The sequence below is a fragment of the Phasianus colchicus genome, chromosome 15 (assembly GCF_987193195.1).
Source record: "Phasianus colchicus chromosome 15, bPhaCol1.hap1.1, whole genome shotgun sequence".
Taxonomy (NCBI): Eukaryota; Metazoa; Chordata; class Aves; order Galliformes; family Phasianidae; genus Phasianus; species Phasianus colchicus.
Genome location: NC_143450.1, coordinates 8683513 through 8711035, shown reverse-complemented (window position 1 = coordinate 8711035; position 27523 = coordinate 8683513). Strand labels below are relative to the sequence as shown.

The following is a 27523-nucleotide window of genomic DNA, read 5'->3' as shown; positions in this document are numbered from 1 at the left end:
GCATATAAATCTAACAGTATATCCCACCCAGGAAGTCTGTTGGCAAAGAATTGCTCAGTCAGAGCTAGCCAGGAGAGACAATCTTTCCTGTTTAATTGTTTCCCTGAAGCCACATGCACTGCAAAACACATGGAGGAAGAAGGGGACAGAAATTATGCAATCACATCAGGGCTTCCTTTATCATTTTCATTACCTATCAGATTTAATATTTGCAAAGCTGCCCTTGGACTGAAACAAACAGCTTGCTTTGATATCTAGATGCAAATATCGCTGCTAAGTGTGCTGTAAATGGATTTTATTGCTCACTCCAAAGCCACCATATATTAGCACAGTAGAGTTAAAAGTCTCAGCTGGAGGCTTTCTGTGGGAGAAAGAAGAGCAGAGCAGGATCACCCAATCTGCTGCCATACCAACAGCGGGGCAGAGGGAAGCCTGTTGCACACAGACAGGCACTTGGGCTGCATCCTGAGGGAAGTTTAGCAACCAGCCAGAACAGTGCAAACCTTTTTGTGCCCTCCAGGGTTTGACATGGAAATTGAATAACAAATTGGCCCAAAAGGAAACAAAATAGATGGGGAAGCTCAGGTGCAAACAAACAAACCTGCTTACAACCAGGAAACCGCACAGCAGCATTTCTCAAGCCTTGCATATCTATGTCTGCTTCTGTAAGCCTGGTGGCAATGTTCCAGATGCACACAGATATCTGGAGATGTATGGGGGACCGGGGAAAATGCAATGGACAGATTTTCTGGATCCACCAATCTCTTTTAAAACAGAACACAAAAAACAGTCCATGGCATGCAGGGTATTTAGCACAGTGCACAGTAAGTCATATTTGTGAATTCTAAATAAACTCCTTTGTACCTCTGTGACCTGAAGCTGCTTGAGCACCAAAAAAAGGGCAAGAAGCGATCGATGGCACGGGGCTCACCTGGCTCTGACAGGCACACACGGATCAGTGTCAGCTGCCCTGATCTGCATGGCTCAAGAAGAGACTGCAAACCTGTGCCACAGGAAGGACCTACAGCTCTCAGAGCCAGGGAAAGGAAACACATTCCTTGAAAGAAAGAAAAAAAACAAAGTTTCACGTAAAGTAATAACAAGCAAGCTGCTCTTGACCGTGAACAACGTCATCCTAAACCTCAGCTTCCCCTGAGCAGCCAACAAACGTACGCCAGGAATTCAGAAAACGGAAGCATCTGAAACCTTGCGGGCGATACTCGTGCACCGAGCGCAGCGCAAACAGCTGGACGCCAGCTGGGCCGGCAGCGCAGCGCCGCGCAAGCAGCGCCTCGGCGCACAGCGCCCCCTGGCGGCCGGGAGCCGCGCCGGGCTCCGTTCGGTCGCCGTGCGGCGCGGCCCCCCGGACAGCTCCGGTTAGATTAGACGGGTAAACGATCCTTCAGCGAGCTCTAATGCTAACACTGATTGCTCATGGAAAAGGGCTTAGTGACATTTAAGAATCTCAGAGATTTTAGCACACAAACAAAAGGTACGCCCATCAAACTCACGCTCACTACCACACTCCGGCTCCTTTGCTCCTGCAGCTTCAATAAACCTTCTTTAGCTGACAGACTCAAAAGAAACCTGCAAAGAAAACTCTCGTGACTCCCACACAGCCCAGCAGTGCATTGGGCTGATGGCAGCGTGACCTGTCCTGTTAACACGTACCCCCAGCACGGTGACACAAGGATCCACAAGGAAGAAATCCAGACCACAACTTTCTGTTCTTCACCATAGAAAACAAACCAGGAAACCTGCAGCCCTCCCACCTGGCGCTGTGGCAGTGCTGAGTGCGTGCACGGCAGCCCACAACTAGCACAGCAATTACTGCTCACACAGCAGCTCCCACTGATGCTAACTGTACCCATCCACGAAGTAGTAACAACGTTTTGAGTTGGTGGTGAGAACCTCCAGACGTGTTTTTGCTAATAAAAGTTAAACAGGAACATAATTCATTTCATCTGCTTTGCTCCTTTTCTCGATTTCAGATGCTGAACTTAAGAAAGCAGGTTCCCTGCCAGCACCCCAGGTATAACCTCAACCACCTCCATCACCCACAGCTTTCACATGGACACAATGAATTCAGTCACTACGTTACCACTCTGTGCAAAATGGGTGTCATGTTTCAGAGGTTAAAAGTACTGCAAGTTTCAACCGCTTACACAAAGGAATACTGAATATAAATAAGTACACTATTTGTATAAATACTTCCTCAAAAAGCTCAAGTTAGAGATACCAGATCGGGTGCAATACTCCAGCAATGCAGCACATTTTCCTGTACATGCTGTATTAAAATGGTAAACATGCGTGACTGCCTCAGATTAATTGAAACACTTCTGGGAAGGGTCACAATCAGATTTTACACTGTTATCTATGGTTAAATATACTTGTCACAATGAAACCATTAAGTTTGATCCTGTATTGAAGTGACTATTTTAACAGCATTGACTGTTAGACACCTCTCTCTTGCTGTTTCCATTATGCACCATTCTGTTCCTCTTATCTAATGTACTTTTAGTACCTCAAGAACTTCTGCTGAGGGGCAGATACGGAGAAACGAGTACTGCTTTTGCTCTACTGAATGGCTTTGCCTCTTCAGTCCTACAGGGCTAGAAATCCTTGTTAGTCACATTCATACCAATGTTCAAAGAAGTGAAATCACCGACAGCAATGAGTAAAGTCTTATAATAGCACAAACTAATCTGCTTTACAGCTTTTATCACAGTTGTACTTTGATAGGCTGGTAAGTTTGTAACTTGGAAAAAAGCATAAGCAATACATCAGGCCATAGCTGACCACATGGAGCATCTAAAGGTGCATTTGTGCAGTTGTAGCTGTGTATGCTACAACTGCAGATCCAGATACTGTGTCACAGTATGCTGGATTTTAACAAGTCTCCCTCTTCCACAGGAACTTCAGTAATAGCATACAAGCCAGCTAGTTTAATACTAACTTGTGCATTTTTGTATGGTATTGCTGTGTGGGTGGAGTTACTCATGGATAGAAAGGTAATCAATTTTAATTTGAAATTAAGTATAGAGTTTTGCTACGCTATATTATTAAAAAACAAAAAAAAAAGCAGTATTTGTCAGTGCAGGGAAGGACTGAGATTCCTATATATGTTAGTTCCAGCTTGATATTGCTGACATATGCCCAAAAACATCCAATCTCTATCACAAGGACTTCAGTGGGGTGTACAGTGAGCAACACCCATATACAGGACTTGTAGCAAATTCTGGACATACACACAAAACATCTCTGAATACTGTGGGAAGGAGAGGTATTTTATAACTTCAGTGAAAACAACTATTCAGGGGCAAAGCACAGCAGTATTTACTGACTATATGGAAAATCTGCATTCATGAGTGAGCATGAATCAGCCCAAAAGCTCACTGAGTCAGATGACTTATGTGTTTTTCATAGTTGCAGCCCTGACAATAATTACGTATCCCTTTTCCTGCCTGTCTTAAAGAAAATTCTCATTTCAGGTAGTTAATATGCACAGATTTATGTGAGAGAATGAAGCCAACACATGACTAGCTTATTTTGCATATCACAAGAGTCAATACAGTAATAAAATGAAATCTACAAGTACAAAATGTATAGAATTTATCTTGCACAGAACTAAATATCTTTTTTCCAAAATGTTTTTTATGAACTCTAGAAACTACCACAGGTCACCAGTTTTGCTACTTTCTTCAGCATTTGGCCTTCTTTGCAACAACCACAATTCCCTTCCTTTGAAAAATGCACACAAGACACAAAAGTTGTGCTCAACAGGTTTACTCAGACTGGACTCTTAAATGCTCAAGAAAAAGGCACAGATTAAAAGAGACTGTGATGACTCTTTCTAACACAGCAAATGGGATTTTGTTTATAAGAAAAAAAAACTGCAGTGAATTGTATGGGCTGAAAAATTCAAATATTCTTCCCTGTTCCTAATCATTGGCCTTCATTAAAATGGAATTTAAATTAAATTGTATAAACATATGAAATAAAGTCTCAGTATTAGGAAGTTTTTTCTTTTGTTTCACCTATGTACAAACCTTAGTATACAATTTTTACTTTTCATTATACATTTACTACATACTCTTTCCAAGCAGAGTAAGAGCAACTGCAAAGTATGTGTTTCAAAAAACCGCTTTGCATTCAGAACGAATCCACCTGCTTCCATGGCGGGCAGAGCCAACCAGAACCTAGGAAGAGATGACAGGGGATCCACTCAGATGTAATCATCCTCGACTGGCTCGCCGTTGACGTCGCAGTAATGGATGAAGATAGCCACCACACGCTGGAATACGCCCTTCTTCATCTGGCGCAGTTCAGAGATCTCTTCTCCTATTGTTTCCATACAGATGTCTGCAGACAGCTGTCCTTTCCTCCGGGGTGCATAAATAGTAGCTGTGGAAATTGTAAGAATAAAAACTGTAATCCTTCCTATTACGGAATTCATAGATTTATTTTGCCTTCCCCTCCCCTCATTTAAACTTTTCAATAGCTCTAATCCTCATTTAATATACACTAAGTCTCTATGCCTGCAGGTGAAGGGAACCTGAAAGCATAACAAAGCCTTCCTCCTGAGACTTCTCTGACATGCTTTCCGGTTCCCTGTTTCATCAATCACTTAAATGTTGTATAACAAGAGTAATTAAGAATGAAACAACTGCTTTTTTATGGCTTTAACACGCTATTTATGCTAACTACACCTTTTAAACCAATTCATATCATTTTTTGACATTTCAGACTGCATACTGAACTGCAATCATAGAATTTTTTAAAACTGATTCATAAACATTACAGAAACATATAGCCATGACAGACTTCTTACTCATCCTCTTGAGCTTCATCCCTTTGAAAGAGAGCTAGAGCTAGATACTTACATCTGAAACCATGGCAGTTAAGAATTCTGCTAAAGAAGGAAACTCCAAGGTTTTCCTAGTTAAGTAGTAAAAAACATATTTATCCCTGCTACCAAACAAGCTTCTTATTTGAAGCCCTAGGAAGTGTCCCCTGTAATATTTTACAAGACAAGCTCCTAAACAGAAAGAGGCTTACTTTATCCTAAACTCTAACCCACATCTTCTCTGTTCCAGAGTTTTCAAGTCAAGTTCTTTCCTCATTTCTCCCAGTGCTTTGTGAATCTCACTCCTCTCTCTGCTGGACTTTCTTCAGCCTACCTTTACATTTCAAAACACCAAGCCAGAAGCATGACTGAAGCTGAGCTCTGACTACTAACACCAGGAAACTCCTGAGAACTTGAATTGCTAGATCTACACATCACAACATTAGTTTTGTATACATTTAAGTGCATTCACTCCAGCTAAAATATTACCCTTTTTTGTTTTGCAACTTGTTCAAACTCTGAAACACCACTGTACAGAACTTATTCTGCTGAGACTGCCCGCATTATTGATTCTGCCCATTGAACATTGGTTAAGTTAATTCTTCTGGGTATAACACACTCATCATGTTTTCAAACTAAATATTAGATTGCTTTTCTGATTTGTCATAACTAGGAGTCTCCAAGCTGTTCAATCCACTCTTGCACTACTATACTGTCAGTCTCCCTTCTTGGCCAGCTCTCAACACTTTTAAAAGTGGTTATTTATAGTCTACAAAAGCAATATAAGAATTAGAAAGGAAAAAAAAAAAAAAAAAGGAACACACAGTCAGATTTGGACCAAGCAACAAATTAAAATTCTTTTTTGTTTTCAACAAAAGACTGCTCACTTCTCTCATCATCCTCAAAGTCATATCTGGCATAGCTGTTTGGCTCTGCTGTCCTCAGTGATCTCAACCACGGGAAGTCAGTAATCATGGAGTAAGGGGCACCATCCACAATGCCTAGAAGACAAAGAGGATGAAGATACAAGGGAGACAGCAGCATGCCTGTAGCATCAGCACTCTCAATGCAGAAACATCTTCTCAACATAAACTTCTCCACTCTGTGCTAAAGGCCCTCCACTTCCCTCACAAGAATGATTATTCATGTCTCTTACAACGTGATGCAACCAAAGTTACTTATCTTAGCAAGAGAAAGAGCATCAACTTTCAGGTCTCTACAGACACACACCTTCTAGAGTGTAAATATCTCGTCCCCAAGGGTACTTAGTGTATTTCTTCAGGTCTTCTTCAGTTCGTGTTGCTTCAGGGAAGAACTCATATTTAATAAGCTCTCTAGAGAGATGGATGAAAAGATTACAGCCAGTATTGCTTGGAAATGTGAAGGGAGGAGGAAGAAGAACCAAATGGGAAATCTTACTGCCTTTACTTTAATGAGCCTGAATCCATAGAAATGCTTCTCTAAGACCTTCACATAAAGACAGTATGAAGCCCCTTCATTTTTGAGTACTACGGAGAATATGTCCTGTTTAGATCAATGAGTTAAGCTAACTTTTACACATAGCCTCTATCTGCAAAAAACAACCCAACACAGTTGCATCTAAACAAACATTCAAAAATACATTTGTTCTGTTAATCATTTTAGTGACAAACCTGGACAACAGAAACACAGATTTAAAGTATGTGGACAAAAGCCATTGTATACAATTGCCTGCTGCTGGGAATTTCTGTTCCTCAGTAATAAAGTGAAATTGACCGTACACAATCTTCTCCAGAAATATTATTTCTTGAAGGAAATCAGTCTTCTCTCTTTTTTAAAAGACAAAATTTGTTTTCCCATTTGAAAATATCTCTCAACCTCCCTGACTCCTTCAGTGTTAAATTGCATTACTACTGCATGGAATAGAACTAGAGAATTCTACAGTATTTTTCACATGGCTAGTTTTATTTAATCTAAGTTTTTTTGTTAGATCTATCTTAACACTGATATTATGTCAATATACCACGTAGAATTCAAACTTCACCAGTCAACAAACTAGGGTGGTTTCTGTTTGTTTGTTTGTTTAATGTTGCAACTGAATACTACAAGTCTACAGCTAACTGTAGCTTTGAATCAGGATGGAGTGTATTTTCCATGAAGCTACTGAAGGACAAATACTCACTGGTTAATATTCGCTATCGTGTCCATCCAGCTCCGAATGCGCACCTTGTTGCGGACATTTGGTGGGTTACTGAACTCATGAATTATGCAAATATGGTAGGGGTAGGGGCCACTAAATATCTTCTGCTCAAGAGTCAGTGTGTCGACCTGAGAAAGAAGGAAAATAAAGACTTGTAACAAAAAGACACAAAGGAACGTGATTTTAGAGTCAAGAGCAGACATCTATAAAATTCCCAAATTCTGGGGGACAATTAAATGAAATTTCAACATCATACATAATGTAATACATGAGTAAAACTTTCCTAGCACAGCTTTGCCAGTGACAAATTCTTAAGGAATTTGGTGGGATATGGTATTTTCTGATGAGTTTTTCCAACTCCAGTGTATATGTATCCCTCACAAAACTATGTAACAGTCTGAACTACGTTCACTTGCTCAGAATTGTCTTTGGTTCAGTTGTTTTCAATAGTATTACTACTCTCCTTTAAGATCTAAGACTCAAAGAAAGCTGGCTTTAATACCAAATCAGCCTTCCTTTGTTGGTCAGGAAAACTGACCCAGAAACTTGCATTAGGTTGCATGAAAGCAGGAGCACCACTGTATAACACAGAACATTCTAGTTTGAGTGCAAGTCAAAAATTAGTCTGGATTCTAGATCAAACACTCTGATTTCTTGTCAAAACGACCTCAACAAATCACTAATGCCAGTGCTTAGTTCTCCTATGAGTAATCTGAGGGAGAAAAGATGGCTGACAGTATCAAAACTTTATTCTAACACTGTTCAGTACCACAAGACGATGCAGCTTTTAGCTTTACAGCAGTATTCAAAACATTAATTGCTAACAGGACATCAGTAAAAGATTTCAGATACCTACACCTATGTCATGCTTCTGCTTATATGAACTACAAGCTGTGTTAGTAGCATCTAGGTTCTTAAAGTTACCTTTAGTTATTCAGTTGGGAATTAATTCAATGCATCATGATTTTTTTAATATCTTGTAATGCAATGACTATTGGAGATATTAACATTAAGTCTTAAAATTCAGTATCATCCAAGTTCCAGAATCTGCAATAAAAGTCTTGATGGGACACAGTTTTAATGAACAAGTTATTGCAACATTCACATTTATTTTATTAATTGAAAAACAAATAAAGCCAAGAGAAGTGAAAGAATACAGGCAAAGAACTTCAGCTCTGTTTGTGATTAAAAGAGAGAAATTGGTTGTATACCTGCTGCATTGGACGAAGATAAATGATACGGTTTCTTTCTGGTGGCATCCTGAGAATCTGATCGAGGACCTGATCCATGTTTAACTTCTTGCACTGGGCATAGTCAAAACGATTCACAACTGGTGCATTTTCTACTTTTAAGTGTTTCAATACCCGGCACCTTGTAGCTATAAACAAGCAAATAAAATTATTAAAAGAATCAAAAGAAAACGAGAAATAAATTACTGAAAAGGCTTTCTCCTTTCAGAGATCTTCAAAGCAGACTGTTTCAAAAGAAGGCAAACAAATAATGTAAGTAACAATTACTGAAGTAATTTGGATATCTGGCAACTTAAGTATATTGAAGAAATACAGCATCTATTAATTTCTTCCATGTTCTGATCAAACTTTAATAAAAGTCCATGTCAAATTCAATCTAATACCCTTCCCTCCTCCATTGTTTCTTTTTAAAAAGCCCCCTGAAACTTTCTGTGTATCCCCACAACTGAAATCCAACGACTGATAAATCAGATCCAATACAGAGTATTGCAGGGTAAAAGAAAGCTATTTCCTTTCTAGTAATCATGCTCATGTCATCAAAATCTAGTTAAAAGTTAATTTATGTTTTTAGAAGGATTCTGAAATAAATGAAGAAATAATTTCCTCCTTCTCTGTTAAACAAAGATACTTCATCTCAGAAGAAAACATGTTGCTAGTGTCCATGTGAGAGAAAACAACAAATGACACAATGCTTCACTACAGGACTAGTCATACAACCTGGAATGTGAATCTAATGCATCTTAAGTGCCATAATTTAAAATAGATTTTTATCATGTCAAGAAGGAAGACATCATCACATCAGCTAACTAATATGTGGAAGCAGGAAGAAATGAAAGAAACAACAAGGTGCTATAAAAATCATTTCATCAGCTTCCAATCATTGTGTTATCTCTCTCTTCAATAAATATCTCCATCTCTGTAACTGTCATATAATTTCAACGGTTGATTTTCTGACAGTAATCTTTATTAAATCTGTTACAGTTTGTAAGGAAAAGGATATTCAAATTGAGACGCAATAATTCTAAATATCAGTTTGACTTGTAGCAAAGCAGCTAATAAATAGAAAAGCAATGGATTAACTTCACTTCCTTCAGAAACTTCTAACGATCCTAGATGGAGGAGACAGGCATAACATTAGCTACACACCATGTATGAACATCATTTTGGGGCAGTCTTTCAGTACCAAATCTGTTATTCCACAATTGGTCAAAGTGATTCCAACAAGATTTTTGGATTTCAAAGTCAGTACCTGGTGAAAACAAACAAACAAATCCATAACAGGGAAATTCAAATCAAATCAAATCAGCTGCTACTGCCAGATACACAAAGATACTGAGGGGATACTAATCAAAATGTTACAACTTGGGTTCACAAGCATTTGAGATGACTAGACATGTAATGGCAGAAAAAAGACTCCCTGCTGACTAGCAACATCACAAAATGCAAAAGAATAACTTCACAAGATCAAAAAAAAAGAAAAAAAGATTGTCATCAGAAAACACAGTTTCTATCAGAAAATCTACCATCTATCAGTTACTTACATAGTAAGAAAACCCCCAGCTTGCAACATTACAATTGAGCTGGTATTTCTGGAGTTAGTTACGTACACCATGTTTCTTTTAACAGCAGTAGCCTATGCTGTCATTTCAAAAATAAGATGTCAGAGAAGAAAATTTCCCCTTACACATCATGGACAGTATGGGAAGGCGGGACTTTATCCAGCACTGTAGCTGTGACCATCTGAGTAGCTTCAATTTTAGCTTTAGCATTTACTTTGCTCTTCTCAAGCCAGCCCAAGTATCAGTGCACCCAAAACAGAATTTTCCTATATACAGACAGGACCACAGAGAATAACATCTAGTCCTAAAAGAGAGACAAGTCTATGCTACTGTATTGTTGTTCGTGAGCACCCCCAGCTGATAAGCTTGTAGTGAGTAAGGAGAAACATCTTACTTGAACATGATCATCCTCAATAACAGGGTCACTTGTGCTTGTAGACTTGTCAGCAGTCCTTTTCCGCTTTGTGGTTTGCCTTGGCCTTGGTTTGGTCACTTCTGAAAGCAGAGAACCAGAACAAGTTTTCCTCTGTTTACATTTCAAGAGAACAGAGGTATTTTCTGGGTGAAAATATCCATTAAGAACACATACTTTTTTTAAATACAGCTAGATCAAAATACCTGTCTGTCCTGAAAAAAGCTACTTATCTTTTCTTTGCACCAAAACATTTCCAGTACTTGAAGGGAGCATAAAAGCAGAAGGGGGAACGACTGTTTAAATGGGTTGATAGTGGTAAGACAAGGGGGAATGGTTTTAAACTAAGACAAGGGGAGGTTTACGTTAGATATTAGGAGGAAGTTTTTCACACAGAGGGTGATGAAGCACTGGAACAGGTTGCCCAAGAAGGCTGTGGATGCCCCATCCCTGGAGGCATTCAAGGCCAGGCTGGATGTGGCTCTGGGCAGCCTGGTCTGCTGGTTGGTGACCCTGCACATAGCAGGGGGTTGGAACTTGATGAGCATTGTGGTCCTTTTCAACCCAGGCCATTCTGTGATTCTAGGAAACAGACTTTCAAGTTTGTTGCTCTGAATTATTTGTGTAGAATAACCTGAGGTGCTGTTTACAGACGAAAACACAGAAATGCTTAACCTACTGGTCCAAAATCAGGGACAATGAGCCAAGAAAAGAACAGATGGTGGTTTGTTAAGTTACACTTGATTCTCTGCAGCAAACAATGCTCTTAACAAATCCGAGAAACAAAATACCTTTACTGTTTTAAATAGTAGAAATAACCTCAAACTACCTGAAAGTCGGTTCTTTTTAACTCTGAGTTTTTCCTGACGTTGCAAACAATGCCCAGGTATAAAATACTCAGAGGGCCCCAAACTTACTCTATTAAAATGCATCAATTGTATCAAATTCCTTCTTGATTTAAAGTACAAAGCTTTGAAAAGATCAACACCCTTATTTCCAATATGAAGGGAAAAAAAAGCCTTATAATTAATTTTCTATAATTAACAGATCAAAAGTATCAATTATTTTACTAAAGTGAATCACCCTTTAACTTTTTTTTCTTCATAAAACAGATGGCATGTTTACAAAGATTTATAATCAAGATAAATGTGCAGAATATTAGAAAATACTAACTATTCTATATCACTATTAACAGAAAGAGATCATTATTAACGTATGTAACATCATCAACTTCCAATACATGAGAACTATTAATTACAAGTGATACTCAGCAGGCTTATGAGCTGCAGAATTCTGCCTAATCCTTCAGGGGAGCCAGAGGCAAATAGGTCTGATGTTAAGTAGTTTATGAACGAATGATCATGAAAAATGAACCATCATTCCCATGTTTTGGTTGAGGGTTGCTTGATTTGCTTTTGTTGTTTGTTACTTTTTAACAGTTCCCATAGTATTTACAGACAGGAAGCATTTCACAATCCACAACATAGGAAAAGCTCTCCAATTCTGCATTGAATTGCTCAAGATACAGCCCATGGCCTTACAGGAGGTTCAACACAACATTTTTAAGCTCATGAAAAGCTTGCTTCACCATGAATGAGAACTAACACATGTCAACATGAAAAGATTTATTATAGGAAAAGTTGCGGCTTGCATTTTTGCTGAGGTAAAAATCACTATTACACACCAGATTTCAGCCAGTAGTCATTACTGGTCATAATGCTTTCTAAATTTCACTGGCTTTGCTGTTCAACTCATTCCATGGTTTATAAAAAAAAAAAAGAAAAGAAAACTTTCTACTATCAAATATAGGTTTGTTACAGAATCTGAAAATCAATTTCATTTATACCAGAATAGTGGAAAGCAGTGACTTTTACTGCACATTTCCAAGTTATTTATAGAAAAACAATTCAAGCTCTATAGCAAAATAATATTAAGATCTGACTGACTTATGAAGATAGAGAGGAAATACTTTCTTTTAATTGATTAATGTAGATTAGTATTTAGTCATAGCAAGGTAGCAAGGTAGAAAAAATGTTAAATGTAAAAATAAGATCACTTCTTCTGAGATGTGTTCAGCCATGGAACAATTTCCTACATGATTTAGGTTTTGTTAACACTTAGGAACACTAAGTTAAATTGGAAAGACATAAGGACTTACTGTGTTTGAATTATTCCATGTTACCAGAGATATGAATCTGCTATCAATCCTTTCTACCTCCATCACATACAGTCCTGGAACCAGCATGCTACATTTCTCAGTTTCATTTTTATTGTCAGGTATTCTCAGCAAAGAATGCTGGGTATACGAGGTAATTACAAACTCTGCTATGCCAAACTAGGCTTATTATTTTGGCAAGCAAGTAAATTCAGAAGAAATAGCAAGTTCACCTCTTGCATTTATTCTTCTTTCCCAACGTTTCCAACTTCATTTCAGCCCCTCAGGACTTTTTTGTTGTTGTTTTATTCATATGCTTTTTATTACGTGAAAAGTGAACTAATTTAAGAAAAAGACAGTTTTCAACACGTTTGATTGTCATCCCTTATACACTTGGAAATGAAGTCCAACATGCAGGTGCACAAGCTTGTACAGTATTACATTTCAATCCTAATCTTGGCTTTTGTAATTGTTTGATAAAGTATCAGTTATTAACTCTTGCCTTCTTTCTGAGATCTGAGCATACCTGCTGTTGTCTTCCTCTAAAAGGGAGAATTTTAATAGGGGAGGCAGTCTTAAGTTTCAATGAATGACAGCCTTCACAGGAAGAGAGATGCTGTCAAAAGAAGTTGCATTTGGTTTTCAAATGAGTAAATGAAATGCTGTTTTGTAGGTATGGATAACATACAGAAATACTTGCATGGAGAAAAACATCAATGGCATTCTTTAAAGAGATACTTGTTATTTTAACCAGCTAAGGCAGTGAAGTCAGTTGTTCTGAACCCCTGAAAACCACTTAAAGTTATTATTCAGTATGTTTCATGCTTAACTTCAGTAGTACCTGTGGGTGCTGCTCTTGTTCAACATTTTCTCATAGCAGGACAGTAGTTTACTCAGAAATGAACACTGTATATAGGCCATACCTGACTCTGACACCAGAGGGACATGTGACAGCTTGCTTCTAGCTCTCGTCAGCGGCCGGCGAGGATATTCTTCTTTATACTGCATCTCACAGCTTCTCTGCTGTGAGCCCATGCTCTCCTCCCCACTGGCAGGCCCACAGGTACTCCCACTAGTCCTCTCACCACTTGCCTCTCGAGGAGACCCACAGTTCGGCAGAGTCCTAAGTGCAAAATCTGACCCAGTGCTGCTCCGTCCATTCCTGCAGGCACCACTGGTGGATGGGCATTCCCCATCACAACACCCACTAGTCCTCCGCTGTGTGTCCTGTGGCTTGTAGCAGGAACACCTGGAACAAACAGAGGTCTCCTCAGTCTCTCTCTCACTGGAACCTTCACTTTTACAAGGTGAGCAGACACATAGTCTGGATTCATCTGCAGCTGTTAGGCTGGTGCCAGCACAGTGGCTACTAGCTGTCTGTGCACAGTCAGGGCTAGGAGAAATAGCACTGCAGGAGCTGGATGATCCTGTTGATCCTGTTGCATTACCACAACTCGGGTAAGAATCTTTGCCTTTGTTCCTTTCAGGCATGTCACTTGCTGCTTTCATGTCTGCTTTAATCTGCTCACTTGTTACTTGACAACCTTTCTCACAGCTGCTTTCCTCCATATGGAACTGCTTTGCCTGGCCCACTTGGCTGGCACTGCATCTCTTCCGCAAGGGTGTCTTGCCTTTACCACTCACTGTAAGTTAAATATCAGAAAACAATGAGACAACCAAATACACAGTTCAAATAAATACTGAGTGCTAGCTGCTCTTTTAGGCTTCTTAGAACAGAATGTAGCCTAGAGGACAATAAATCCTGTCATGACCATTATGCTACTCACAACTCCTTCAGATGTTATGTGAATTAACAGTAATTTGAGTGGTTATTCAGTTTCTATAAAGTCTTTCAGCTGTTTCTGTAGTGGTGTGGTGGTGTGCTTGTCAGTAAATATAATATGTATTTGCAGAAAGGTTAATATTTTGACAAATCAGCTAACCAGTTAGTTGAAAAGGCCTAACCACAAAAATATGAAAAAAAATTACAGGTTTTTTAATTACAGGTTTCTCTTTTCTTAAATATAAGGAACAAATCTGAGGAATTAGATAATAACGTGGATATGACAAAAGTTTGTGTTTTCAACAGCCATCCTTAGGTCCCCTCCTAGGCACAAAACATGGTGTAGGTAGGTACTAAATATTTCAGTTTACAGATGAACAAAGAAGCACAGTGAATAATGCACAAATCACAAGGAGAACCTAGAAGTCTACTAACTTATTTCTCTCAGCTAATTACACTAAACTAAGCCCCTCAGAATATTACTGGCTCTACAGAAGTTCAATCCAATTGTCTCTAAATGCTTCTTGTTTTCTACTACAGGTTATTTCAACTCCCCAAAAGGAACCGATGTCTACATTGTAACTATAACCCTATACAGCCTCATGGAAATGTGCTAAAATGACAAGAGAGATAAGATATAGGGAGTATGATGGCTACAAGAAGATACTTGTTTCATTGCAGCTTTGAATCTTCCTAGGTCTTGCAGAAATGAAATCAGTATCAGACCAGTACATTTCTCAGTCTTTCACAATACTGGACTTTCATGCTAATTGCTTAGCTAAAAACTCATCAAGTCTTAATAACACATGCACTTAACTGTCAACTACTTATAATTCGACTTTGACTTCCTCCTTTCTTGCATACATATGAAACCACTTCACTTAGAATAAAAACTACAGGAAATAGTAAGTCATCTGTGCTGCTGGAAAGACAGCATGTCACACAGTATCAGACACAGGACTCAGAATTACTGCCACAGCTCTGCATATTATAGCTGTAAATTCTGCAAGAGAGGGAATGCCCTTTTCTGCATCTCTCTATAGTTGCCATACTACCACAAAGAGCCTCTGACTCTTAGTAATACATATACTAATAATAAGTATATACATTCACATACACACACACACACACACACACACAGAGTAATCATGAGCACTGTTGAGAAGTGGTGAACACAGAGTACTGAACGTAACCCTGAGAATTCTAAAGTTCCTATCAAACTAATGTTGACCTGGAAGCATCCCCTCCCTCCAGGACAATTCCACAAGTCCTGTATGAACCAAAAGATGGCCACAACTGTCACTTTTTAATTTTTTTTTTAACCAGTAGCAACGCTTTGGCAGGTGAATCATAAATACAAAAGAACTGCAAATTTGGCTTCACAGACATGATAAATTACACACACTTGCAAATACAGAGTGGCAGGTTTCTGCCTGCAGAGCAGTGCAGCACCATACTTCTGATTTGTATCTGTACAGCAACTACATGATCAGAGCTCGTAGAGAGATGTCCTTGCCTCTCTATTCTTTACTTATAATAAGGAAGAAAAGAGGAGGAGGCAAACAAACACGGATGCCTTTTACAAAGCTGTAAACAAGACTGAAAAACTGAAGAACAAATTTTGCAGAACATTGTCCAGCCCTCACCCAGCTGTTCCACACCTGAAGGTTCTTTAGTTTCCACTGGATCTCTGGTTTTCTCTTCTCCATCTGAGTAATTCTGTGCAATGTTGTTAGTGATGCAGGCTCTTGTTCCCATGTTTTCTTCCTCATCCTCACTGTCTGAATCATGTACAGTAATAGGTGCTGCTTTTACAACAGGTTGAATGCCACTCGGCCCTGAAAACAGAAGAACCACAACAGTTCAAGTAAAAATAAGAGAAGGGTGAATTCAAAGTCTGAAGAACTTTTAGAACTCCTTGAAAAAAATTACAAGAGATTAATTTAGTTCAATTTAGCCATCTCATTCAACTTCACCACTCATTCTGTGGCTCCATCATTAAAAGAAGCATGAATTATCAACACTGAGTATAAATGTATATTATTAGTTACCTAATAACAAAGGCAGAAGAAAATTGGAAATTGTAATACAGACTTTAAAATAGACTAAATTTCTTCACAGAGGTAAGCTGTGCTAGCAACATAATTTCAAATGCACCAGATATTTCACCTGGAAAAAAAAATAACTAATAACCAAACTTACACTGAAGTACTTAACACCTTAAGAAGGTGATACCAAAAGGCAGTTTCTTACCAAAAGCATAGTTACCTGCTTGCTCTTCATCAACCTCCATAGGAACAACAGCCTGGCTGTGAGCAGGGACATCATTGTGGCCCTGTCCAGCAGCAGCCATCCCTTCTTCTGGTGCCACCTCCTCCATCTCATTTAGTGCTGAGAAGATTGAGGTACAGTTAAAAGAAGGAAATAAAAGTAACAAAACCCATGGAGAGGAATTCAATCAACACCTAGTAAGTCAGTCACCGAGAAATAAGTAACAATTGCCTTGATTCCTTCACAGAGTCTCAAGGTTGCACACTGAAGTCCTGTAAAGACCTGTTCTACTTAAGAGCCCACAGCAACTTGTTTTACATTTTCTAGCTAAAGTCCTAGTCTTTTTTTTTTTTAGTTTTAGTTTTTGGGGTTTATTTCTCCCAAATTTTCCACTCTTCAAAAGTCTTCTACCATTGCAGTGAGTAGTATAATCAGAATTTATATCTTCATTCCTTAAAATGACACCTGTCTTCACTGGTAAAGCTTAAAAATATACTATCTGACATCGTGACACACTCCCAAGCCCTGACCAGAGAAGCCCAGAAAACACCTCACACCTCCACGGATGAGTATCGCACTGAAATTTTACACTGCTAACATCAGTATTGCTTCAAGTCATTGATTTTTAATGTCCCTGCATCAGCTACTAGATACAACAGAGAGATGGTTTTTATCAGAGGTATCAGCAACGTGCAGACAGCACTAAGAAAAGATTAAAAAATTAAAGTTACACACCAGGAACTGTAAGAGTTTTCAACATATAGTATTTGTTTTCTACGACTCTAGGTAAGTAGCAATACAAGCATATTGACTGCCAAGTAAGGTTCACAAAGATCAGAGATTACCCTCAGCTGCAATCTGCTGCCCTTCAGCTTGCCCATCCTGCCGCAGCTCATTCTCCTCATTTTGGTCATTTGGATGTTGATGGTTGTTGTGGTGGATGTTGGGATTGTTGTTATTTTGGTGATTATTGTTGTTGTCATTGTCATTGTTAGAGTTCTGATTGCTGACTAGGGCAGATGAGACACCGATTCCTGTGCCTGCACTTAAGCCCACACGAGCACAGCCCTAAAAGCAAAGGACAAGCTTTGAAAACATTGACAGATTACCTCTGCAATGTACGCTACTGCTAAGAAAAAAAGCATTCTGTCAGTTTACAGAGACCAATATCCATATGAAGAGCAAGCAAATTGTTCCTAATATTTCCTTATGCTATACACTGCAAAGGTCTATCCTAAGTTTGGCAATCCAGAAAACTTTCCTTGCTCTGTAAGGATCGTAATGAAAGGAAACTCTATAAACAGTGTAATCTTAACTTACTGAAATATGTCATATGCTATTAGATGATTTTACATCAATACAATGAGCAGGCTATATAGTCTTCTTGGAACACAATAGCATCAAGACAGAACTAATGATCAAGAATCATGTTTTCTGGTCACATGATCATATGGTATATTAAATGTCACTGCTTTCTCTGCTAAAGCAGCAACACTCTCCCTAACAAACCATAATTATAGCAAGTGCAAACCTAAGTAATTTGCTCACCAAGCTATTCAATTTAATTACTAAAACTTTTAGAAGCATGCATAGCTGCTAGAGTATTTCAAATGAGCAGGCAAAACTAAAAAACAAATTAATTCCCCAAAATACACACCTTAGGAGGCTCACGGAACATCTGGTCCAAAGAAATAAATTCTAAGCTTGGCAATAACTCAATGAACTGACTAAATGAATCCAGCTTTATCGCGTGGCATCGCACCAATGTGAGGTCAACCAATCGGGTCCATCTTGAATGATCTGCAGAAGAGAAGAGATCTATTTCCTTAAAAACTCCTATCTCATTTATTTTTCACTGTAGTCTTTCCAGCTTTTAGAGTAGGCAGCTTTGGTATCCCCATTTGACTGTTACCAGCAACATTCTGGTTCCAAACCATGCATCACCTATCGTACTTACGACAAAAGAGAATAAGCAGTAGTATGAGGATAAAAAATATCTGTTTTAAAATCACTCTTTATGGGGTTTTCATGTCGTACCAACCTTTGAATTGTAAAGAAGAGCAAAATGTTAATTCTGTGGATGTTCATTTTAGTTACAATGTATTTTCCTGCATACAGTTACTATGAGTAACGTCACAAGTCATTTTATTATCTAATGGTTATTATTCAATGACTGCACAAAATAAATTTGTATTTGCATTTCTAATTCATAGCACATCATTGAAAAGAACCCTATTCTGTTTCTCACTCTCTCCCTAGTACTTTTAGCAGCTGAAATATATAAAATCCAAAGGGTCACAGGATTTAACAATCTTCCCACCACAAGACCTGCAAGGTTGTGCATTCAAGAAGGTTAAAATAAAAATATGCATTCTTAAGATACACATATAAAAAGTAGATCATATTGCCATTTTATATATTAAAATACTGTACTTTCTTGCCTAGCAGTGCACTTTCACATTTGTATACAGAAAGTATGCATGTAGTCAATGAATCATTCACACATTTACATTTCAACACTTATTTTTTTCCATCTAGTACCTAATTATTTTGCTTCTTACTAAGAGGATCTTATTTCTTAAAATTTAAGATTTAGCATGAATTGCTCATAAAAATGTGAGCTATTCACACAATATCTCTAAAATTTCAGAAAGTGTGCAATACCTGTGATCCAATTATTTGGGTTATGTAGATGTGGACAGTTGTAAATGACCAGATACTTGATGCAAGAAAAAACCTCATTTACAGCTTTCATACCAATATCAGTAATAATTCCTGGATTTTCAACCACATCAGCCAAGCCATACTTCACCAAGTCCCCATTTGTCATTTTACCTATGGAAAAGACAGTGGAAATAGTGGTAAACTTTAAGAAACTGCCTTTCATAGCACGATTTTCTAATTCCCTATTTCAGTCCAAATTGTAAAGTGGATCAAACAATCGCTTCAGTTGAATAAAGCTGAGACTTTCCTAACTTCAATGAGCATTTCAAGAAGTGAAAAAACAAACAAGCATTTTGTTGTATGAGATCAGCAGCTTCATTAAGGGTAAACTGAAATTCTTTATAATCACTCTTTCACATTGATTGAACATTGATGTCAACTCTTTTAATCCTTGTATTTATGAAATAATTTATGTATATTAAAAATGTCTTACACTGTAGTAAAAACTCATCAACATATCCTAGATGAAGAGTTTCAAACTGTGGAAATTCCAGTTCAGCCATCTTCAAAGCAGAAAAAACACCATCTTTGGTCAAGGAAGGCTGGATCCGCACTTCATGCAACCTGAATGCAATCAAGAATTATTCATATTACAACGCATTCCCAAACAGCTGTCACAGAAACTACTCAAGAAGATGCACTCCGGTAGCACAAAGAAAATATCTCACCAATGGTAGGATTAAGAGAGTATTTGTATCTTTATGACAGCATTTTGCAGTTACACAGCAATATTAGAGTAGCAAGACTAAACAGCACAGCACTTTTCAGACACAATATGATTCAGATGCAGAAAGAACTCCAGTTATTGTAGCCAAAGAATACATGTACTCATTCCTTAAACTTTTAATGTTGTTCTGCTTCTTCATGTTCTTCATGTTCTTGAAATCAGTTATTACTAGGACACTTATTTTGAAAAAAGAGGAAGAAGAAAGATCTGAAGGGCCATACCTTCGTGCAGCAGTTATGATGAGGTAGCCAAGATCCACTTCAAGTGCATTCTTGCAAGCTCCCAGAACTATAGTGTGCAAATTCCTAAAACCACCTGACAAAAAAACACCATTTCATCACACAACCTTAAGCCTTCCACACTTCTACCAGTGTTGACGTGACAAGAGAATTAACCAAATACATCTATAATTTTTTAAAAATCTATTTCATACCTGATCTCCAGCTATCTTCTACCACATGCTGAATAAGTCCTCCAAGAAATGGAACACGAACCAGTTCTAGATGCTCCAGATTTCGGGCAGAAGCCAGGCCTGTCACTAGAGGAACATACTTCAGAGAATTTGTGGGTCCTACACAGAACAGACCAATGTCAGTAAAAGGTTGCTCACGTAGAAAATTAAACATATCATGTTAAATAATTCAAAGATTTCAACAGAATTACACAGCATCAAATAACAGAGAGAAATACATTCCTATACAACACCTTAAATAAAAAAACTCCTCTCAGATTTCCATTTGCAGTTGATAGCTATGCAGCTTTAACAAAATTATTAGATTTGCAATGTGCAAAAACCATAGATGAATCCCTCTTACCTGCACAATTTCTCATTACAAAAGTGCGTAAGCTGATACAAAGGAAATCTTTAAAAGGCTGTGGTTTAGTGAGTCTCACCCACTTCAAATAAAGGTGCCTCAGCATTGGGATACAAGGAATCTCAGGGACATTCACTCCTAATAATAGATAAACAAAATGAAAGTTCAATTCAGGAACCACTTTTAAAAATGCATTTTAAAGCATAAACTCCAGGATAAATTTCTACAGATTAATACTCTGACTTTAAAAACGAAGCATTTTCTTTGTCACATGAAATGTGATAAAAGCTGTACATATTTTCAACACAACTCCTTCACCACAGTTTGCGAATACAGTTTTTTAAGACTTTACCTTCCTGCTATTATATGTATTGCAACAGATATCTCAAAAAATTCCACAAAATCAAGTCTCCTCTCTTTAAAATAATGACAATCTCTGAGTTACAAAGAGTTTAAATTCACCTGTGATTAAGGCAATACACATCACCATTAAACACTCACCTACTAAGTGCAAAGTCTGAATTTTAGCTCCTATAGGAATTTTCAGCTTGTTCTCGGGAGGGATTGGAAAAGCACCATTACGATTACGAAACTTCCCTAAAATATGAACTTGTGGCATGTATGTCCAGATAGCTTCCACCAGCTCTAAATGGGAGGTCTCAACGCCCTGGAAAAAAAAAAAAAGTAAAGTAAATGCTTAAGCAACAATAAGCGTAAGCAATAACAGCAAGCAATAAATTTAAGCAATGATATCCTACTAGCCATGTAAATTTCTCAGTAACACACCAAATACAACACAGTGTGTCATTTTACTGCACATTTGCAGTGAGACTTATTTTTTAAAAGCAAGAGGAAACACAGTTTAAATTTATAGCTGGACTTAGCATCACCTGTGATGCCCACTGGTGCAACTTAACAAAGAACTTCTAAGCACTGTTCACTTGCATATATGGTCACAATTAAATGCTATGTCATACAACCAGATTTCAGTATAAACTCAGTAAACATGAATGCAAAATCCTGTAAATCACATTTTTTCTGTTTGGTTAAGAAGAATTATCTCAGCTGTTGAAAGAATCTCTCTCTTGAATTTAACCACTCACCAACAGATTTGGACAGGCCTGCAAAGCCTCTAGAACTCCAGGAATGCTGAAAGCTTCATGGCCACGAACTCTGCGTCTTTCAAGATACCTGGGATGAAGACCATAAAGTTGTTCAATGTCTGGCATCTTCCTCAGCAGCGTTAGGAAACTGGAATCAGTGAAACCTAAGATGACAACAACAGATTTGGTATTTGTGTAACAGCAGACACCCAGCTGTAAAGGGAAAGCCAAATGTGTTGTCCTTTTCACATGGCAGTGTAAATTCTAATGTCAAAGATGTACTCAGTGAAGCAATAGTTTATCATCTGCTTCCAGATTACTGAAATGATGATCTACATGCTTCTGCCTTGAATTCTGCAGGCTTGCTAAGTCTCCTTCGGTGTATTTGCATAGCTACAGGGCTAACTACACTTTCTCCCACTGCAGATGATGGACATCTGCAGACAGGCTTTGTGCCTCTATCTTTTCTGGAATCCCATTTATCAATAATGTGGCTCAACAACACCCAACCAGATCAGTTGCCTGTATCTGTCACTATTCAGCACAGCTGATAGCTCCCCCAAAAAATGAAACAATTCTTTTAAAGCAAAGGATTATTTTATTTTAATATAAGACAACATATAAGAGGGATTTTAAACCAGTAAATTATCTCTATTTACATGTGTCTTAGGTTAGGTGCAATCATATACCTGATATCAGTCCTAATACATCTAACTGCAGATTCTCTAAGTTTTAGAATTTACTTATTTTAGCTCTCACCCCCAACAAACTTCAACCAAAATTCTAATACTCACAGGGGTGACACCTAAGTTGCCAAACTTATCTATTGAGCTGAAGATAGCTTGACGTGTGACATCAAAATTTATTTATTCTTACATTGTAAAGTGGCGGCAGATGAGTTGCTCTCTCATTCCATTGTATTTTTTCCTGCCTGCATGCAAACAGACTCTTCTTGGATTAACCCTTGGTTTAATTCCCTTACAATAACCAGACAAACACAGATTGTATTTACAGACTGCTACAGAGAATCCCCATTTCAGCTACAGTAGCATCCAATATACATATATACACAGAAACTTGAGGAAGCCACCCAAACCTCACAACCAGACAAAAATAACCCAAAGCCTAACGCCTAACTCCTTTTACTGCTTTTGAAAATTCACCCTGTACACGTCAGTATAAATAACAAGACAGCATGCACAGCCAGTTTTGTTCAATACCACTTTAATGCCAGATCTTGAGTGAGTGAATTACTCACCAGTGGGCATGTATTCCCACCAACGGCCTGCACATAAATCCACAACCTTCACTACTCGCAGATAAAGAGTGACTGCTTCCTTCAGCTTCCGGGACAGGCATTCCATGCACATGATATCCTGCAAGGGAAGGTACCTTTGGGAGAGGAAAAAACACCCCTCTGATTTATCAAATGTGAATTCCTTCAACTTTTTCCAAAATAAAGAACATCTCAAGGATGGCTACATGAATTCATACATTTCTAACGTCTAATAACAGTAATTCAAACAGAATTTTCAGACAGCATACTGTTAGAGTGTGAAATTTGGCTACAGAGAAAAAAAGACCAATGTTTCATATTAAATACAGGATACTTAAGGTACTAATTGGATACTAAAGCAGGGATGTGTTTTAGCTTTCTAACTGTCAACCAAACTATTTGCCACAATAATTTTTCCAAAGTTTAATCAAAGCTATTTTCAGTTTCTGGTACATACTATCATGTTCAAATTGCAAATATTTTGTGGGAGCTATTGTTTTCAGAGAACTTGTCACAAAAAAAGCTAGCTTTCCAATACAATTGGCAGGGTGAACATCTTGGAGGATGGCTGTTATGTAGGTGAGGTAACACACTCACCAATTTCCCCTTTGTATGCACTACGAAGCAGATACAATTTCAAACAAAGCCTATCAGCTATGTAACACCTGAGATACATATTTCTGCACTGAAATAAATCTTTAAGCACTTGTTATCACGTGCTTGTGAACAAAATTAAATCACTCTTTTTGTTGTTGTTTCTCATTTATTATACTATTCATCACATTCACAAGTTAACTTTCAAAGCATCTAAATGAATTCTGCAACTGAAAGACTGATCCCTCACCCTTTTAAATACAGTTTTGATCCAACTGTTCACACATAGTACCTCAATACTTTCTGAGCAGTTTGTGACACAAGTATTAATGGAGGTAAGATTGGAAAACAAAACAGAAAACTATATAATAATAAACAATAAACTGACTTCTGATAAGCTGCTCACCTAAAGATGTGGCAAAGCACTTCATGAGAGAGCTGGTTCATGTAATCTTTTGGCTCATCAGCTTTGGTAGACTCAGAACCTTCTCTGTTCGCAGAGCATGGTTTCACATTTTTCCGCCTGGGACCCATATTTGCAATGATTTCTGAAGAAAGAAAATGTTCACGTTACGCAAATTCAGCGCAACTGAGAGAGAAGGACTGAACAGAAGATACACCATCTTAACCTTACTTTCTCAAAAAAAAAAAAAAAAAAAAAGAAGAAAGAAAAAAAAGAAAGAATAAAAGAAAAAACAAACTGCAGTGCAGTTGAATTAACCGAAAAATAGAAAAATTCTTTCAGTAAGTAGTATTTTGCTTGGCATGTGAGGTCTCACACATGACTTCCCAAAGCTATCGCTCCTCACAGGAAGAGGAGCTGCAGGCGCCTCATTGCTGACAGTCACAGGACCCAAGGGAACTGAATGGAGTGTCAGGGAGAGGTCACAAGAGTATTAGGAAAAGGTTCTGTCCAGAGGGCACAGGACAGGCTCCCCAGGGCTGTGATCACAGCACTGAGCTGATGGAGTTCAAGAAGCATTTGGGCAACAATCAGAAACAAAGCTTGACTTCTGTGGGATCCAGCATGGAGCCAGGTGTTGTACTCAATGAACACTGTGGGGGCCCTTCCAACTTTGCGTATTCTATTATTCTCTGATCCTATGAAACCAGAAAATCCTTTTGAGGAAAGAGGAAAATCACCATGGATTTTAGATTATCTCTTCTGCGTGAATAAAATGTCTTCAGAGATATCAACCACGTACTTGTCAATCGAGACAAATCACAACAAGAGATTATCAAACACCAACTAGAGATCTCGCAGTGAAACAGCACAAGGCCTCAGTCCAGCAGAAAAACAATTTTCCTTTTTAAAAAAGCCAGGCTCCAGGTAATTCCTGAGGAAAAAAAGGACCATAGGAAGTGGCTGGCTCCTCTGAAAGGTTACAATGCTAAAAAAAATACTCAGGTAGCTTAGTTAAAGATCAAAGTTGCTGAAAAACTCAAAGATCTTGCTTCAGCAGCAGTGTGCAGGACATCCACTCCCTGCTCCCTTTGCTGAATTCCAGTGTTTGTGCTCATACTGCCCACCAGCACACACTGGCAGAAGGACTGGAATAACAACAAAGTTTTATTTGAAAGCATTTATTCTAAGAAATAACACATAGCTGAATAAACGTGAACTTCATATTAACAACAGAATAACTGAGTTAACATCTTATACAGACAAACAGCAAGAGAAATGTGTTTAGTACTGCTATTTAGCTGAGGAATGCTTTCTGCTGAGTAGGGCAAAACAGCATTAACTCAGTAAACCTGTTTAACAGGTCGAATAGCAAAATTCAGTGGATGAGAGAAAACAAATTTAAAAAGATGGATTTTGGAAGATTTATCAGAGGTGTTTCTGTTATAGTGCTCACCGTGATTTAATACAGCACAGTACTTGCTTTTTATTACGTGTAAATGGCTCCTTAGCAGATAAACAAAGCATCTCCTGGTTATTAAAAGGAAAATTCTGTGTTCTGGAACGCAAAAGATTTACATGCTGGCACAAAATCTGAAATACTGACAGCTTCACTTTGACCTAACTACTGAAAAACATGTGCTGTCACACACGTATATATATCTTTTTATGCACTTTTCATTAACAACTGCAGTGTTGTAGTGAATTTCATTTTTAACACTGATATTAAAGTAGCATAACTGGCATCTTCTGCTATGGAATTGCATGTATCTTATATGTTTCCCTTTGGATTGGCTGGGGCTTCTTCAGCCAAAGCAGAAAACTCTAAGTGTACAAACACTGCATTTCTTTTTAGTGGACACTGGAAAAGTTCAGGGCATTTGCAATATTGCACTGTAATGATTTTCAACTTCAGAAAGCCTGAAATTGACTTCAAAGTACTTTTAACACTGGGTTCTTATGAAAAGAAGTATTGGATTCCAAGTGAATATCACCTGATCATTCAATTTGCACAGAGCCAGATACAATGTCAAAAAATCTTGATTAACAAGCAGATTCAGGAGTAGAGAAGTATTTCAAGCACAAAAGAGTAAATGATGATAGACAGTGATTTGAGGAAAGAGGAAGATGTTAGCAGATCAGCATGAAAGGGAGAAGTCTAGAAAAATCCAGATTTAAAGGCAGCAAGCAGAACTTTCTCTGATATTGGGCTGTAGCTGCACTTGGCTCCTACCAATAAGGAAAAAGAGCCCGAATCTCTTATGCAGCAGTGTTCTGCAGAACGCACGCTACTCCAGGTCCTACACTGACAAGTTAAAGGCGCACGTATCGTTCTGTGCTGGCAGCTCGACTCAATTTTCAAAAATAATCTAAAAAAATCATGAAGCAGGCAAACGAGCCTGGTTCTTCCCGGTTCAGCTGCTGAGGGTCACTGTATGCCCGAGCAGCTCCTCATTACAGCCGCCCCCAGGAGGAACGACGAGGCCCACCGCCAGGGGAGCGGAACGAGCCGGAGCTGCCGGGCCCCGCAGCCGTGAGCGCTGCGGAGACACCAGGGCGGAGAGTTAAGCTGCGAGCAGCGCTCGCTCCGCGGTGGCACAGCTGATTTTGTGCTGAGGTACGCGGTTACGAAGGCAGATTCCCTCGCTGCTCTCCCGCAGCCAGCCCCAGCGGGCACCCCGCGCCCGCCCCGGGTCCCCCCGCTTTCCTCAGGGCCTGTCACGCCGCGAGGGTCCCCGCGCAACAGCACAAGGGGACAGAAACGCCGCACAAGGCCCGGCCTAGCGAGGGGCCGCGCACCGGGCGGACGGCTGCAGCTGACGGACCCCGCCGTCCCTCCGCCCGGCCCGCCGCCCCTTACCTGCCCTCAGCGCCGCCCTGTTATTGTGCCCGCGGGGATGGGTCAACCCCGGCAGGCGCTTCCTGCGCGGTCCCTTCCGCCAGCGCCGCCGCGCTTCCGGTCCCGCTTCCGGTCTGGGCGGAGAGCGGCGAACCTCGTCCCGCCCCACCGCCATCTTGACGTGGCAGCGAGGAGGTGGAGCTTTGCCGCCGCCATCTTGGATGCGTCCTCGCCTATCGCGTGTCGCACGGCGGGCGCCATATTGGTGGTGGCTGAGGCGCGGCGGCGGCCTGCTCCTCCCTCCTCGCTGAGGTGCTGGGACCTAAATTGTGTATTTCCAAAGAGATGGAACGGAGGAAAACAGTTCTCGTGCAGAGAGCTGGCATGACAGCAGCAAGCAAAAACGCGTAGTAGTGCACGTGAGGTGGTGGGGATTAAAACAACCATACAGCACCAGTGCCTGCTGAGAGGAAAAGCAGGTGGTTTATCAGAATTACACCTCAACCCACAGTTCTGGATGAACTGAGAAGCGATTCTGACCGCGCTCTCTGCAGGGCCGTAGCACAGCCACAGGAGTACTGATAGCT

At 39.2% G+C, this 27523-nt stretch overlaps 1 protein-coding gene across 4 annotated transcripts; it reads right to left on the bottom strand.

Annotated features, from left to right (window-relative positions):
• Positions 1-1498: 1498 nt before the first annotated feature.
• FBXO38 (F-box protein 38) lies at positions 1499-27079 on the bottom strand. Of its 4 annotated transcripts, none has more exons than XM_031598060.2 (22): positions 26958-27062; positions 24101-24242; positions 23083-23200; positions 21825-21912; positions 21223-21388; positions 20722-20859; positions 20340-20477; positions 20128-20221; positions 19613-19743; positions 19120-19290; positions 18113-18255; positions 17301-17523; positions 16453-16575; positions 15846-16022; positions 13325-14044; positions 10229-10329; positions 9422-9524; positions 8237-8403; positions 7008-7153; positions 6077-6180; positions 5734-5847; positions 1499-4404 (listed from the first exon to the last, which is right to left on the bottom strand). In XM_031598060.2, the coding sequence occupies exons 2-22, from the start codon at positions 24123-24125 to the stop codon at positions 4226-4228; spliced, it is 3369 nt and encodes a 1122-aa protein (XP_031453920.2). In that variant the 5' UTR covers positions 24126-24242; positions 26958-27062; the 3' UTR covers positions 1499-4225. The 4 variants fall into 4 exon arrangements, with proteins under 4 accessions (XP_031453920.2, XP_031453919.2, XP_031453917.2 ...); XM_031598057.2 differs by having other exon boundaries at positions 1500-4404; positions 21825-21988; positions 23083-23216; positions 26958-27079; XM_031598059.2 differs by lacking the exon at positions 26958-27062 and having other exon boundaries at positions 21825-21988; positions 24101-24221.
• Between the last annotated feature and the right edge of the window lie 444 nt (positions 27080-27523).

Excerpts from the sequence above, each read along its gene's own strand:
- FBXO38 (XM_031598057.2), bottom strand. The coding sequence starts at position 24,228 with ATGGGTCCCAGGCGGAAAAATGTGAAACCATGCTCTGCGAACAGAGAA. Across the intron at positions 20,478-20,721 it reads TGTAATGAGAAATTGTGCAG|GACCCACAAATTCTCTGAAG; the intron begins GTAAGAGGGATT and ends TGTTCTGTGTAG. Across the intron at positions 7,154-8,236 it reads ATCTTCGTCCAATGCAGCAG|GTCGACACACTGACTCTTGA; the intron begins GTATACAACCAA and ends CTTCTTTCTCAG.